Here is a 16,208-nt window from a genome sequence, read left to right on the forward strand (position 1 = left end):
AATACAGTTGTTCATTGTTTGTTCATGTTAGTTCACACTGCATTAACTAATGTTAACAAGATTTTAATAATGTATTAGTAAATGTTGAAATTAACATTAACAAAGATTAATAAATGCTGTATAAGTGCAGTTCATTATTAGTTCATGTTAACTAATGTGGTTAACTAATGTTAACTAATGAACCTTATTGTAAAGTGTTACCGAAAATTTTATATGCTCCATTATTCTTTTATATATTTTAATATGCACAAGTCAGAATAAGCATGTTGTTTGAATTTTTACATAAGTATTGTTACACTGAATGACAATGTAACATTATTTCAACCAAATTTGACATTTTATTCTCCAAAAACTAATCACTTTTGTAAATTTCTTTTGATGTGGACATCTTAAAGCGATGGTTCGGAGTAGATTTGACTACATTGCTATGCACTCTGAAGCCCATCTAAATACCCCATCCGAAGTTTTGTTTACCTTAGTCGAACATTGATGGAGATAGCCGAGCTTGTCGAATGGCTTGCTACAGCCGTACATGGTACATGTGATGTGTCTCGTAATTGCACCACTAAACGTGCAAGTAATCTTACCAAACTTCTACAGTAGTGTAAATAGGGTATGTACTCACAAAACGCTGCATTGGAAAATTTGTAAGTCCACCAGTATTGAGTGTATTAAAAACAGCTGTTACCCGATCCCTCCTAGTCTCAAAAATCCAAAATGGCGACACGTCGACGTCACTTCCCTGGTTTGGGAAAAGCACGTAAAAGTCCACCTACTACATCTGTGTGCATGTCAAATTCCTGTCAGAAAGCGATGCATCTAACGACGAATGCAATGATATTTTGTTGATAAAACAATTTCACAAAAAAAGATTATGTGTTTGGCTGTAGCAAGCCATTCGACAAGCTCGGCTATCTCCGTCAATGTTCAACTAAGGTAAACAAAACTTTGGATGGGGTATCTAGATGGGTTTCGGAGTGCATAGCAATGTAGTCAAATCTACTCCGAACCATCGCTTTAATGCCATATATATATATTTTTATATTAAAAGCAAGATTGTCTGTTTACTGCTAATACCTGTTTTCACAATGCTCTAAATATGATAACCCGATAAAAATTTAAATGCATTTTTTTTGTAAATAGATGGGGGTCTTAGATAGATAGGTGTGAGGTCTTTAAATGCTACTAGGTCAGTTAAGAAGTGTTTGTTTTGGATTAGTGCACACTGCCACTCATCTCATCAGTGTAAGTGTAGGAACAAATGCCTGATCTCAAGCTATATATATCCAGCCCCTCCCTACCTAAATGCAACTTAATTCCCAGAATTGTCCAGATTTTGTGAGATGCACATTTCAATTTAATAAAAAAAGCACAGAGAATGATTAGCATGTTTAGGAAAAGCCAATTTTAGGAAATGCATTAGGAAAGCCAATTCTGAACTTGAAGGCAGCATCAGTCAGCATAAGATCCATACACACTAGTGAGTGCACACCTTGTGTGTGTGCCAGACCGCTTGAGTCCACTCACTGCTCTGACGTCACCAGCCCTGCCATACTAATCGACACAGACACTAATCCAGCTCTTCTATAAAGCCTTTCTCCTCTGCTTGGCAGAGAGAGAGAGAGAGAGCGTGCGAGAGAGAGAGAGGACGGAGGAGAGAGGAGTTTAGGATAAAGACAGTAAGGCAAGAGGAAAAAAATCATAGAGGGAAATGACCGCTTGATGTTCTGTGACATTTCACTGCTCAATTGGAGTATCAATTTGCAGTATTTTGCAGCTACAGGCCTTCATTGTGCACTGTACTCGTAAGCATCGCACTGGAAGGACAGTGTCCTGCAATGGGGCCTGTGGAGGGGCAGTGCTGTGGGAGCTGCCCCTCTCTGCCCCCTATTATAATACCCGGCATGGGCAGCGTGGAGCTCTGCACCACCCAAGAGGATGGATGTCTTCCCACAGATGGGTAAGACCCCAAACAAATTCTGTGTGTCTGTTTTTGTGCAAGATTGAAAAGATGGTTTGGGTTTAAAATATGCAATATGTGACCAAAACCAGTCATAAGGGTACATTTTTTATTGAGATTTGTACATAACCAATAAATAGGCTTTCCATTGATGTATGGTTTGTTAGGATATAGGACAATATTTGGCCGAGTTACAACAATTTGAAAATTTGGATTCTGAGGGTGCAAAAAATCGAAATATTGAGAAAATCGCTTTTAAAGTTGTCCAAATGAAGTTCTTAGCAATGCATATTACTAATCAAAAATTACGTTTTGATATATTTACATTTTTATGGAACACGATCTTTACTTAATATCCTAATGATGTTTGGCATAAAATACAAATCTATGATTTTGACCCATAAAATGTATTTTTGGCTATTGCTACATAAATACCCGTGCTACTTAAGACTGGTTTTGTGGTCCAGGGTCACATATATAGTATATAGCAAACCTGCCTGATTTTTATTTAGCTGCAAAATGTAATTATATTGTTGAACAGCTATTTATATAGTTTGATAAATATATCTAACTTTATCTGCACACATAATCTCAAATGCTTGTATTGTTACATATAGTCTGCTAAATGTGACTATAAAGCCTGAACCTACTAAGATATTAAAAATATTAACATGATTTTCTGTAAAGCTGCTTTGAAACATTATGTACAGTGAAAAGTGCTATAGAAATAAATTTAAATTGACTAGACTGACTCTATTTTCTTGGTAGGTACATTTGGAAAACATTTCTGGTTTCATTCATTATCACATTTTGTCCAAAACAACTTATAGTGCATTTAAAGTGCTTACACTGCATTTATCATAATATTGGTTATAGTTCTATATGGGCACTCTAAATGTGTTTCCAAATGGCCACTAAATGATGAGTGTGCATGTAGGTAATGGGCGTAAAGTGTGTTAAAGACCAGCTGCTGAACAAGAGACTGTGTGTCCTCAATCTGTGTGCTAACCTGTCAACAGCACGCGTAGCTGCTGCCTCGTGCCGGAGCCAAATCTGTTCCGTTAGCTTGTTAATGACTTACCACAGACAGCAGGAGGGGTAGGCAGGATTACACCGCTAACTGCTAGGCAGCTGTCGTCAGAGAGACCTGAGCAGAGATGTGACGTCCATTGGGTGTGTGTGAAAAACAGTTATTTCACAACGAGAAAGCAGTAATAAAGTTCCTCTTTCAAAGAACTGCCTGAAAGAGAACAGAATAGTGCATACATTTTAGATTTAATTAATTCCAAAATCATATTTGACATGCATATATTTATTTGGTAAGCGCTTATGTAAATAACCAGTCAGTCCACTGGTCATACAAAATGAACCCTACATTAAGCTACATTATCTCTACTTCATATAGTCTCCCTTTGGTCTATAGAAAGATGGAAATGTTAAAGTGCCCCTATTATGCCTTTTCAAATATGATATTTCATGTAGTGTGTCATGTAGCTGTATGTGAACATAAACTATCTGCAAAGTTGTGACGCCGACAGTGCACTATAAATAAAGTTTTTGTCTATCAAAAAAAAGAGTCGGCTCACATTCGCCTAAACGAGTCGTCAGCAATTCGAATCTTTTTTCTGTAACGGCCACACGTCACGAGCTACACATTTGCGTAATGTCCGCCCACATTCAATTTCGCGAACAACTTGCCCGCCCACAAACAGCAGGCCTACCATTTTCACGTGGATTACATCATGTCAAGAAGACGCCCTGCGCTGTGACAGCCTGTGAGAGTGAATTTGTTTTATATGCCCTTCCAAAAGATGAAACTATCAGTGGTTAACATTAATTTTTTCAACACCTCAGCAGTCCAATGCCAATCTTGTGTTGTGTTCGCGTCATTTTACTGATGACTGCTTTTCTAATCTTGGGGAGTAACGTTACAACGCGAGATTCACCAAACGCTTGGTTTTAAAAAATGGATCAGTGCCCAGTTTATTTGGACCGGCTTGCTCCTCTGAACTTCTACCTGTAAGTATGATTAATAATTGTATTTCCTAGCGATCGTTCAAAATACGTCTTTGTGTACGTTATGGTGTGTAACAACCCCGCACATGTCTTGGTAACCGGCTAACTTGCGTTTCTGTAGTTCTGTTGTTCAGCTGTGAGTGCAATGTAGTCTAAAAAGTCTTGTGATTGATGCAGCTTGACTGTCTGTCTGCCTTATTAGTTTAAGTAATGATAATGATAAACGATGGCTTAACGCAGTGTTATGGATTGTACAGTGTTGAAGTTCACAACGTAGAGGTGTGCCCGGTTCGCTTACAAAAGCAAATTGCAAACACTGTCCACAGTTAACATATGACACCCACTGAGAAACGTCCTGCTCCGGTCGTGCTTGCAAAACAGTTTCTTGTCGATGTGACACTTCAACCGTTTCATCGTCAGACTCCGGCTCGAATTGATAGGGTAAAATCGAGGCTATCTTTTCTATGCATTAACAGGTCTCCGCAGCTGTCATTCAGTTATGCCAATGGGCGTTTCGTTTTGCGCTGTAGCGGTAGACCAATCCAAAAGGACTGCACCATCTGACCAATCACAGCAGTGAGGGCTCATGGAAAGGAGGGGTTTAGAGAGACTGATTCTTCGAACTGCTTCACACGAGTCGTTTACGAATCATTTAGAAACGGGGTAAAAATAAATCTAATTTTGGAGAAAACTAAAGTGTTTTTTGAACTTGCATACATGTAAACCTGTTTTAAGAGACTAATACAACAATATTAACTACCTTTAAAATGGCATAATAGGGGCACTTTAAGAACATCAGATATGTGCTAGAATGTATTTTTAACTTGTAAACCGTGATCAGGCTGCAGCTTTTCAGAGAGCTGACCTTCATTTCACAATACTTCCCTGTTTCAGATGGCTTAAGCTGATACACACACACACACACACACACACACTGCACAAACATACACTATGGAGGTCAAAAAAGAGGATTTTGTTCATCAGACAGGTCTTCAGGCCTCCTTAATCCCTATCCAGAGAATGTAAACAGATTTGAAACAGGAAAGACATAAAATAAATAAAGAAATATCCCTCACAATCCTGTGAACTTTTAATAGATAAATCTTTTTAAAACACTTTTCACACTCTTGTTACTTAAATTAGTCTGCTAATGTCAAATATACAAAGTGTTGGTTCCACAAGCAGGCCTGGCCTGGCCACTTAATATCCAATAATCAAAATTAGCTGTCAAATTCAGTCAATTATATCACAAAATTTGGCATGACAGATTAGGGCCTTAGTTAAAAAGGCACATAAACTGATCATGTCTTTCGCGTTGCTACTAGTTAGAGCATGAAATAATCATGAATGAACATCAGAGAGCATGTTGAAAGAAACAGTACAAATTGCTTAAATATAACGTGACTCGTATAATTGCCCAATCATTATTTCAACTGTGGAAAGACGTCAATAAAACAGCTTTTAAACTATTTGACATGCAACATCACATTCAGCCTACTTCTGGAAAAGCAACTAGAGGAGCATTTTGCTAAATATATGCACTATATACATATTCATTATATGTTTACTAAATCTGTTAGTGATGTCATTATACATTATATTTAATGTACTTTTGAATGAATCTGTCACAACAATGTTCTTATGACAGCTACCATTTACTGTAAATGCTTATTTTTAAATAATTGGAGTAGTGGGTTACAAGTCTGACTCTCTAACCATTAGGCCAATGACTGCCCCACGACTGAGCAGAAACATAATTATATCATTAAAAAGTTTATATGAGAACTGTTATGTGCAATTTAAATATTGTATTTGACTGTTGATTTATTTAAAAATAAATAGCCATTGAATTAAATCATTTAGACTTCCTCAGGGGCAAAACTGTTTGGGGTGGTAATGTCACCTGTAAAAGCTGTAATTATTTTAATGTATACAAATCATTTTAATGCAATAAACATTTCAACGGTTTAAGTTCATTTCACTCTGTTACATAATCACACAAATTTTATAATAGATTTTTAAATGTCTGGTTAGGAGATTAGGGGAAAAAGAAGAAGAAGCAGAAGAAGAAGAAGAAGAAGAAGAGGAAACCCACACCTTTACTTGCTTAACTTCTAGAGTATTTTACAGTTGCATTGCAAAATAAATAATAATTAACTCAGTTTAGAAGGTCTGCCCTCATCGAAAGAATCTCATTTCGCAATTTTCCCTCCTCACATTTAGAACAGCATACTTGTTTTGAAAGAAACGGAAGTCTCTTTGGAAAAAAGCATCTGCTAATTTTACCCATTCAGCACATCAGAGTGAATCGAAAAACACCATTTAGGTGTGTCATACATTTCTAAATGTGATTCTGTGTAACAAATGCTGCACAGATTATATATCCCACAATGCAAAGATCAACTTGGCATTCCATTTCTATTGATCTCTATTTTGCATTATTATTTGTTTGAACTGCTAAGAACTGCTATATATATATATATATATATATATATATATATATATATATATATATATATATATAGCTGTTCTCCCTATGTGTCTCATATTTCCCTATGTATATATATATATATATATATATAGTTCTTACATAAAATTTGATTAAAAAGCATATTACTGTTTTGAGTTGCATGGATACTTTTAAATATATATATTTTTACATACTACTAAAAAAACAGAAAACAGTGCAGTGCATAATGCACAATATTCATATCTGCAGCAATGACCTATAAAGCCATGTTCTTATCCTATCTGTTGCTAATGAAAAATGACTGTATATGAGAGCATAATCCATTTTGATATAATCAGTCCCTGGCTGTCCGTTATAAGCATTGTAATCCGGCCGTTCAGCAGAGGCTTGAGAGAAGAACGATTAGTCACTGGACACCTGGGAGCAACTGCGTTTAGTAAATCCCACATACACCAACGACTGCCTTGTTTCTTAGCAATATGACTGTTGTAAACACACTGCATGTCAACACTTGCCTCGGCTTGGATCCCTGTTGTCTTTGGATAAGAAGAGTGGCACATGTGTACCTATAATGTCACTGATTCAACTATCCATCATCAAGATATTAGTGTAATAAATATGCTAATAAAAAATTGCATTGTTGATATTCAAAACATTATTTACACAAAAGTTAGACTAACAATTATTTCTTAGTAATGTTGTTTTTATTTTAACCTTAAATTATCAGTTTCAAATGAATCTGTTCTTTCCCACAATCCTGTACTTTCATCTATTGAGTATCTTTGCTAATCTTTAGAGTATTAGTAGACTGTCTGCTTGTTAATATCTGCTAACTCTTTATTGTGATGGTCTCCCAACACACATTCTATTGACTATAAGTAACTTTGAAAGTACAGGTCAACTTATGACCCAACTTAACCCTACCAGTCTACTAACATATTACAAACACTAATGAGAGTTAGTAGACTAGGTGCAACATTACTTAAAGCCAACATAATGTGTTAATGAGACCATCAAAATAAAGTGAAACCAAGATTATACTGTATGCTAGTCTACTATTCCGAATTTAGGCACTTCTTTTTATTACCGAACAAATCAGTGCTTTGAAAGAATCGGTTGAATCATTGATTCCATTATCCTGTCATATAGCCACTATACTGATGCAAAAGTTGCACTGACAGTTAAAAGTCCTACTGTATCAGGTACTGAGTATACTAAAATGAGATCAATCTCGTAACTGTTTCATTGCTATTTTAAACTTTTTTTTCCACATTCCACAAATGTCACTTTATAATAGAGGGATGGGGTACCCAGAAGCCCAGGCCATGGATGAGTATCCAGTTCAGAGAAAAGTGGACAGGCTGCCCTTTCAGGTAAAATAACTCATCAGTCATCTTTTGTCTTTGCTGTAAAGTTTGTAAGAATGTAGTGTGAATTCTAGTAAACTGGATCAGTTTTTACCTTTGAAATAACATGTTCAAGTTAACCTGTTCATCCCTATAGATACAGAAACATTTTTTTTTAATTTAAAGTCACATACATTGAGCATTTTAGGTTACAAATTCTGTTGGGTCACAAGTTTGTATAGTGAAATCACCTGTAAATCATAGGCCTATTTGTTTAGGTAACTGTCTAGGATAGCATTCCCTTTTCGTGCTTGCTTGCTTTATTTATTTGGGTGATTGAGCTTAATATCTGTTATTTGGCATCTGCGTATACAGATACATTTATCACGTAACGCTAAATAATCATGCAGTGTCTTGAGGGGGCGTGTTTTAAAATTTGTGTCTCAGGTTCATTGGATGGTCCCGCATTCGAACTGTCCAGTGGCAAATGGATTACGAAAAGCAACTAGTTAATGCCATTTAGAAAAGAAATGCATTTCATTTAATTGTTAAATTTAACTAATATTTTTAATATCAATTAAATACAGAGTTGAAACTTCTGTATATGTCATTTTGAAAAGATTTTGAATAAGTTGAATTCCAAATCCTAAAGACCCTTGTTCATCTTCGAAACACAAATTAAGATGAATCTGAGAGCTTTCTGACCCTCCATAGACAGCAATGCAACTACCACCTTCAAGGCAGAGAAAGGTAGTAAGGACATTGTTTAAATAGTCCATGTGACATCAGTGGTTCAACCATAATATTATAAATTTGCACACCAAAAAAACATGGGGCGTTGAACTTTTGTCGAAGACTGACACGGAAGTGAAAATATTGTTGAATAAAGTCATTGTTTTTGTTTTCCTTGCTCACAAAAAGTATTCACGTAGCTTCATAAAATCAAGGTTGAATGACTATTTTAATGAGGTCCTTACCTTTCTTGGCTACGAACGTGGTAGTTATGTTGCAGTCTATGCAAAGTCAGAAAGCTCTTGGATTTCATCAAAAATATCTTGATTTGTGTTCCAAGATGAACGAAGGTCTTATAGGTTTGAAATGGCATGAGGGTGAGTCATTATTGACAGAATTTTCATACGTCTGATTTACCACAAAAACTGCAAACAGTGTAGCTTTTTAATATTGCTGTGTCAACCAAAGACATGAGTTTGGCATGGGAATATCTGTTTGTACAAACAGTTTGGAAACTGTCCTGCAATTTCCATTAGTGGTGCTACTACTTGCAGACAGTTTTAAACTACTCAAATTGCAAGTGTCCTCTTTGTGTCCACAAGCGTGTTATTAATGTTGATTGTTTCACAATGCTGTTAAGCTTTCATCAGTCACCTAACTGACCTAAAACAACCACAAGCAGGAACCACTGTAGTGCAAACACCATTCAATACTTAAGATATCTCCTTCTTATATGATCTCCCTATTTTTTGCAGATCTTCCCAGATCCAGTAGAAGTAGTTTTGAGTACTGAAGGCTGTCTGACCTGCGCGCCGCAGGGGAAGGAGCGCCTGCCATCTATTGTAGTGGAGCCTACTGACGTCAGTGAGGTGGAGAGCGGTGAGCTGCGCTGGCCCCCAGAAGACATGGACTTCGATGAAGATGAAGATCTGTTCTTGGAGCAGTGCATCCCACCTGCTAACATCGCTGACTGGGGAGAGGATGAGGAAGAGAGCTCGGTTATTGAAAACCACCAGCAGACCACATCTCTGTTAGGTACTTTCACAACCATTCAGAACAGTAACTAGGCCTACACAAAATGTGTTGCCTTCTTTTGGGGGAAACTTAGGGGGAAATTTGTGTTTTTCGTTGAATTGAACATGGTAAGACATGTTAAATGGAGCTGAGAGTACTACACTTTTCAGCGATGACTTATTTTTGTAAGCCAACCTGAAAGTTTGCAGAAAATAAGCTCTGTGACCAACTAAAGTCTATTATTTTTACTTATTTTGTTCAGCATGATAATATTCACAAAGGAAAACCATTTTAACTGCAATCACCACTTCAACATCGCCACCATTAAGCTTCTGACAACTCTCTCAGTCTTCGCAGTTTCAAACGATGCCTTGCTCTTATCTGTACAATCAAAATTGAGTATTTTTAGTTTTTTTTGCGCTCATCAAAAAAATGTGACAAACCACACTGGTGCGGTCTTCAACCCTAGAGGGCTTACAGCTTTAAACATCTAGTTGAAAAGTTTAAGCATAGTTTGCAAGAGCTTGATTCTTAACACAAGGCTGTAAATCAGTTGACCTATTCAGTATTTTGATGTTTATTGTCCCAGACAACCTCCATAGTCTCATTTAACCACTTGTTAGCAGCTGCCGAAATGTGAAATAATCTTGAGCACAGACCTTATGCCAGATATTTAACCAAAAACCCATTTAAAAAAACATTGATGTTACAACAATGAAACTGGAAGTACTACAATGGAAGTGCTTCATTTCTAGGTTTTGGCCTACAAAAATACGCCATCCCTGCAGAAGTCTATTGGTATGAAATAATGCATAGTGCAGGAGAGGTGTGGATCGACAAGCATTCAGATTTTGTGGAAATCTGTGGGTCTGAAATTATATATTTTAACTCAGATTTATCTAGCCCTGAACCTCCTTTTACACAGCATGTTGTGGTTATAGGTCAAAAAAGCTTTCAACAGTTCATTTTCAATTCCACTAACGTGGAATCTGGTTGCATTAGTTCTGTTTCATTTTCATCTGTCTGTAGATCTTCAAGCAGATGACTTTAGGGACGACACTCCAACTCTACCTCCAGAGAGTGCTTCAACTTTGAACTGACGCCCACTGAACCCCTCCTGTTCTCAGGTCCTAACATTATAGATCACGACTGCGAAACCTGCACTTTCTAATAAACCCTTCAGGAAATGACTAGAGGATGTTTACCCGAATAGCTGCTTATGGAAGAACTAATGGGACCGTGCAGCTGATTGTGGTCTGACTGTGGTCAAGCAAGATGACATTCAACTGACACTTTCCGTAGACTAAAAAAAAAGTAACAGAACCTTGAGAAGAAATTTACTGAAATTAAGTTATAGTTAATTACAGTCTTTCATAGGTTAGTTTACTGCTTCTTATCATAACTGTAGAATTGTGTCTCCACAGGTTGTTCTGTTTTTTTTTTTTAATGCAAAAATTAGTTTCTGTATTTTTGGGTTTTAACCAGTCAGCATTTTCACATACCCCCTCATCACGCAGATCTGAAAAAAAGCAGAGATTTTAATCGAAAAAAGGAAGGAGCATAAGGGAAAAAGTGACGCTACACACAAGTGTCATCTGCTATGTTAGAGGTGTTAAAATGTGTTGTAATGGAACTTTTAATGCATTGAAGGAAACATTTAATTTTCTGCCGTATTTGTCCCCTTTTACCCATGTCAGTTTTTGTGTTGTATTTCAGTCATGTCCATCTGCGCATTTTAACCATCAAGTGCACCTCTGAGTAAGAAAAAAAACAGTGCAGTATATGTATTTTATACCAAACAGAAACTAGTTTTGCTGTTTCATTTTTTCCAAAGCAACTTTGTCAGTTCGTTGTTGTGAAGCATTTGTCTTTGCAATATGTACATACAATGTTTTTTCCTGAATTACCAAAGCAATAAAATGCATCAGTACCACTACTGAAAATTATTTTAGTCCAGTTTTCTAGTCTCTGACAGTTCTGTCACATTGTGAAAAAAAAAAAAAAGAAGAACACTATCCGCTGTTTCAAACAGCTGGATAGACATCATCCTTCATTCAGTTCCAAACGAGTCCTTCTTACTTCTTAGGTTTAAAAAGTCTTGAAGACCAACGACTGTAACAAACAGTATGTAAAATGTGCTTACACAACAATGCTGAGGAAAAGGCTTGGCTCACAACACTTTGCAATCATTTCCTGGTTATAAGGGACGCAAAAACAGGCGAGCTGAATCACATCTTGTGCAGAAGATTGGCACAACATCACAACCAGAAATTCTGAGAGGTATTTTTTGTTGTGTTTAATTTCCATTGGTTTTTAACATGATTAGAGTTATGCTTATGTATTGTTACAAGGCGTTCAACTTAAAAAATAAATAAATAAAAGCACATTTATTTCTTCTGAGGAATTATTTTGAAAAAAAAAAAACATTGGAAATTTTTTTTAAGTTTGTTTCCAAAATGTATTCTTTCATGTTCCACAGAAGAAAGAAAACCTTACAGCTTTGGAATGACTTTAGAGTAAACAAATGATAACAGAATTTTTGTTTTTGATGAACTTTCTTTTTAAAAAGAACTTTGAAAATGTCCTTTTAAGAAGAAGAACTTTTAGAAACACCTTGATATTTCTTAATGACCTCTTGAGCTTATCCTCACAACATAAAGTTGCTGTTTGGCTGTTTAAAATGGGATTTAACAATAACATACTGTAATTCGACTCTCAAATAACCACTAGACTTGGCTTTGAGGGTTTTTGCCTTGAGTTACTTTGCACATTTTTTGTTACTTCTCTCTTTTTCATTTCACAGCTAAAATGGAGGAAGTATATGATGATAACAATTATGACTTTAACAATACCGACTGGTGCGGGGGGTTTGAAAACTGCACCCTTGTTGAGCTCCCCACTGTACCGCCACTGTCCAGGATAGGTTATCGGCACTGGATTTCTCTGGTCTGCTACCTCATTGTGTTCCTGCTGGGAGTCCCGGGGAATGCTCTGGTGGTGTGGGTGACCGGGTTTCGAATGCCCAACTCTGTGAACGCGCAGTGGTTTCTAAATCTGGCCATCGCAGATCTGTTGTGCTGCTTGTCGTTGCCTCTCCTCATGGTGCCTCTTGCCCAGGACCAGCACTGGCCTTATGGTGCTATGGGTTGCAAAGTACTCACCGGTTTGTTGTACATGACAATGTACTGCAGCGTCCTGCTCCTGGCCTTGATCAGCTTGGACCGTTTCCTACTGGTGACCAAACCGGTGTGGTGCCAGAACCACAGGAATACGAGGCTGGCCCGCTGCGTCTGTTTGCTCATCTGGATTCTTGCTCTTCTGGCCAGTTCTCCTCAGTTTGCTCACATGGAGCTACATAAAGAAATCAGTAGTAGTAAAACATTGTGCGATAGCGCATACCATAACTTGGGTCATGCATGGGCTGTAACTCTTACCCGCTTTTGTCTGTCTTTTCTGCTGCCTTTCCTGATTATCTGCATCAGCCATTGGAAGGTTTACCTCATGACAAGCTCCGGGCGAGGACAAAGAGGCAGCGATAAGTCGGCCCGGACGCTACGCGTCATTCTGGCATTGGTGCTCACCTTCTTCCTGTGCTGGATTCCTCTGCACATTGTGGATATTCTGATGTTAACGATACAAAACCCAACAGACAGTCTTCGAGCCAACTTGCGTCTGGCCCACGTGTTGACTCTCTGTTTGGCTTACATTAACAGCTGCCTGAACCCGCTGCTCTATGTATGTCTTGGACGTGGTTTTAAGGAAAATCTGATTAGCTCACTGCGAAGTGTGCTTCACTTTGCATCCGAGGCACCACCCCATCGAATCAGCTTGACTGCAAACAGTAAGTCAACCACAGACGGGTTCAGAGAGAAACCTGTATGAAACCTTTGCCTATGTGAACACTAAACGCTGCAGTATGATTCATTACATCTATTGCACACCATAGCTAACATGAGTGTTTTTCATATATGTCAAGAGATATAGATAGTAAATTTAGAAATTATTCAGTTGCCAGTCTTTTTCAGTCTGATTAGTTTGTAAGAACTAATAATAATAATAATAATAAATAATAAACATAAGGAACCATAGGCATTAAGTTGCAGTCACATTTTGAAACTGTAGCAAAATTTCACAAAAAACAAATTATGTGAGAAGCACCACTCACACAGAACTTCAAACCAAGCAGGTTTGTTGCTCAACGCGGTGAATTTGTGGCCAACTTTATAACTTACATTACATTACATTCATTTTTTTATATACCACTGAAGCATACAGTTTGAGCGGGACATTCCTCTTTTGATCCGTAAACAAAAACTTCTCGATTAACATCATGTTCTCTTCAGTTAGGCATGTCAAATCCCTCCGAAATCATATTTACTCTCATAACCATATTAATTTTAAGTAATGATTCAATAAAGAGATCGATAAACGAGCGAGTCAGCTAGCCAGCAGCCAGTAAAAATAAATGGCCGTTAATTTTTAAATTTAAATTCCGCTCGGCTCTCTGTGGAAGACGTGGAAAAGCGTGTACGAGAGGTGCGTGCAGTTCAGACACAAGAAGTAAATGAAGATGAAACAAGGCCACCCACTTATGATTTCTGTCACCACTCTATGCTTAACCTTGGCTTAATATTATAATTCAAAACGTGTTTTAATTGATCTGATTTCTGTATTTAAATATGCTGCATTAAACGAATTTCAGGGCTCTGTATAATATGTGTTTACACAAAAACATCTGCGACGTTTTCATTGGAAAGATGTTTACATGGTTATAAAAATAACCTGAGAATAACCATTAAGGAACGTTCTGTAAATTATGTGTAGGATATTAAAAAAATAATCACCATTCTGGGAACGTTATTTTATGGTTGCAAAAATAACCTAAAATAATTATTAGGGAACGTTCTCTGTAGTTTTTTTAAGGTTATTTAATAACGACCATCATTCAACGTTCTGGGAACGTTGTTTTATGGTTGCAAAATAATATAAACTAGGCCTATTTAATAATAACCTAAAAAGAACGTTTCCCTAACATTAGTATTTGAAAAAAAAGGAACCAAAAACTAACGTTAGGGGAACGTTCTGTGTTTGCTGAGAACTCATCAGTTTTTCGCGCTCACATAAGGGTCTTTCAGTCAATTGGGCTATCAATTGGATTATAAACGGATTATTGGGTGCATGTAAACGTAATTTGTCCCGTATTCCTAACAGTTTGAATTTCTTAATAGTTAATAATCATGTGTTTTAATGTATTAAAATATTAATAACCATTTATATCCAAATTAAAATTCCTTTTAAATTCTTATATTATGGTATTCCTGTATCCTGTATGTAGGCTATAATATATAGTAAAATGTTAATGATATTAATCATTTATATAAAATGTAATGTCCTTGCATTCAAAAGTTTTTAAAACTATATTTTGCAATATATGGGACAACTATGTTTCTAGTCAGATCTTGCACTGTTAAAAGAAAACTATTGCTTACCACAGAAAATATTTTTGTCTGTAAACGCCTAACAGTCAGGCCTACTCTCTTATGTACCACACCGAAACAAAAATTAACAACATATACTTAAAAATCAGCTGTGTTTTATATGTTAGCATGAGAAGCTTGCCAGGCTTGTCCTTCGCGAATGTAAAATGCCTGCTGTTCATGAGCTTGACTAACCAGTAGAGGCCAGTAAAGAGAGAGTGTTAAAACCAAAGTTGGTAGGCTAGTCCTGAGATTCATTACCGTCACAAACATTAGAATTTTGTGGCTTTTGGTCTATGTGTGTGAGTTTTGAGGCCGTATCTGTATATCCACCTGCGAATGAACCCCTCTCCCCCCAAAATGTTGCCGCCCAAACTTCCTGTTTCGATAAGACATAAATCAACACAGGTGAAAGTTGCAAAAAATATATTTTTGATAATATTAAGCTATAACAAATGCATAATTTGTTTTATTCAGTGACAATAATTAGGGGTACTTATGGCAAAAAAAAGTGATTCTGAAAGCATTTGTTAACATTTTGTCTTGATATGAGTTAGTAAATTTCAAACTGCATGACAAGGCAGCTAAATATTAGAGCAGTCCATGGCAACTGAAAACAATACAGGAAGTTGAGTAATAAGCATACTCCATACAGTATGCCTTCCCTGACAGCACATGTAGGCTACATGTATTTTTAGATTGTTTGCTCATCTGCAATGCGTCTAGTGGATGTTTCCTATCAAATGTCAAATAGACGTCTATTAGATGTCTTTAAGATGTTTATAATTTAGAATGTTTGTAAAACCTACATTTTACAGACATCGGTCAGATGTTCATACACAGCAGATGCTTTCCAGATCAAGTGATCTTTACTTTGCCAGACGTGCATGCGCTATCTGGGTTATAACCTCTCCTCCTTATTTATTGCGTATGAGTATTATAAGCTTGTGTTACTGTAGCATTTGTATCTCACTGCTGATCAGATATAATCTGCTTTTTGACCTTTTTCTTACAATTTCTGTATAATTAATATAATTCTGTATAAAAAAATAAAGACATAATGGTTTAGCAACACCCATCTGGAGATTTTTTTTCTTTCTGGTATACACTTTTTCTTTTTCGCTATAAGGTCCTATGTAGTCCTATGTAATTTTATTTTCCATCTTTTGAAATGAAATATGCCATGTTTTGAT

The 16,208-nt window shown here is 36.7% G+C and overlaps 2 protein-coding genes across 2 annotated transcripts; both read left to right on the plus strand.

Moving 5' to 3' along the window:
* Positions 1-1,622: 1,622 nt before the first annotated feature.
* lbhl (LBH regulator of WNT signaling pathway, like) lies at positions 1,623-11,471 on the plus strand. Its single transcript, XM_073850873.1, has 4 exons — positions 1,623-1,960; positions 7,744-7,819; positions 9,280-9,559; positions 10,568-11,471. The coding sequence occupies exons 1-4, from the start codon at positions 1,839-1,841 to the stop codon at positions 10,636-10,638; spliced, it is 549 nt and encodes a 182-aa protein (XP_073706974.1). The 5' UTR covers positions 1,623-1,838; the 3' UTR covers positions 10,639-11,471.
* Positions 11,472-12,346: 875 nt separating this feature from the next.
* On the plus strand, positions 12,347-16,078 carry c5ar1 (complement C5a receptor 1). The gene has a single exon (XM_073850743.1). The coding sequence runs from the start codon at positions 12,347-12,349 to the stop codon at positions 13,418-13,420; it is 1,074 nt and encodes a 357-aa protein (XP_073706844.1). The 3' UTR covers positions 13,421-16,078.
* Positions 16,079-16,208: the final 130 nt, after the last annotated feature.

This window comes from Garra rufa, chromosome 11, assembly GCF_049309525.1.
Source record: "Garra rufa chromosome 11, GarRuf1.0, whole genome shotgun sequence".
Taxonomy (NCBI): domain Eukaryota; kingdom Metazoa; phylum Chordata; class Actinopteri; order Cypriniformes; family Cyprinidae; genus Garra; species Garra rufa.

What these genes read in the sequence shown, in the direction of transcription:
- lbhl (XM_073850873.1), top strand. Translation starts at nt 1,839, where the DNA reads ATGGGGCCTGTGGAGGGGCAGTGCTGTGGGAGCTGCCCCTCTCTGCCC. An exon ending in GGATGTCTTCCCACAGATGG is followed by an intron (nt 1,961 to 7,743) that starts GTAAGACCCCAA and finishes ACTTTATAATAG; the next exon opens with AGGGATGGGGTACCCAGAAG. An exon ending in GCAGACCACATCTCTGTTAG is followed by an intron (nt 9,560 to 10,567) that starts GTACTTTCACAA and finishes ATCTGTCTGTAG; the next exon opens with ATCTTCAAGCAGATGACTTT.
- c5ar1 (XM_073850743.1), top strand. Translation starts at nt 12,347, where the DNA reads ATGGAGGAAGTATATGATGATAACAATTATGACTTTAACAATACCGAC.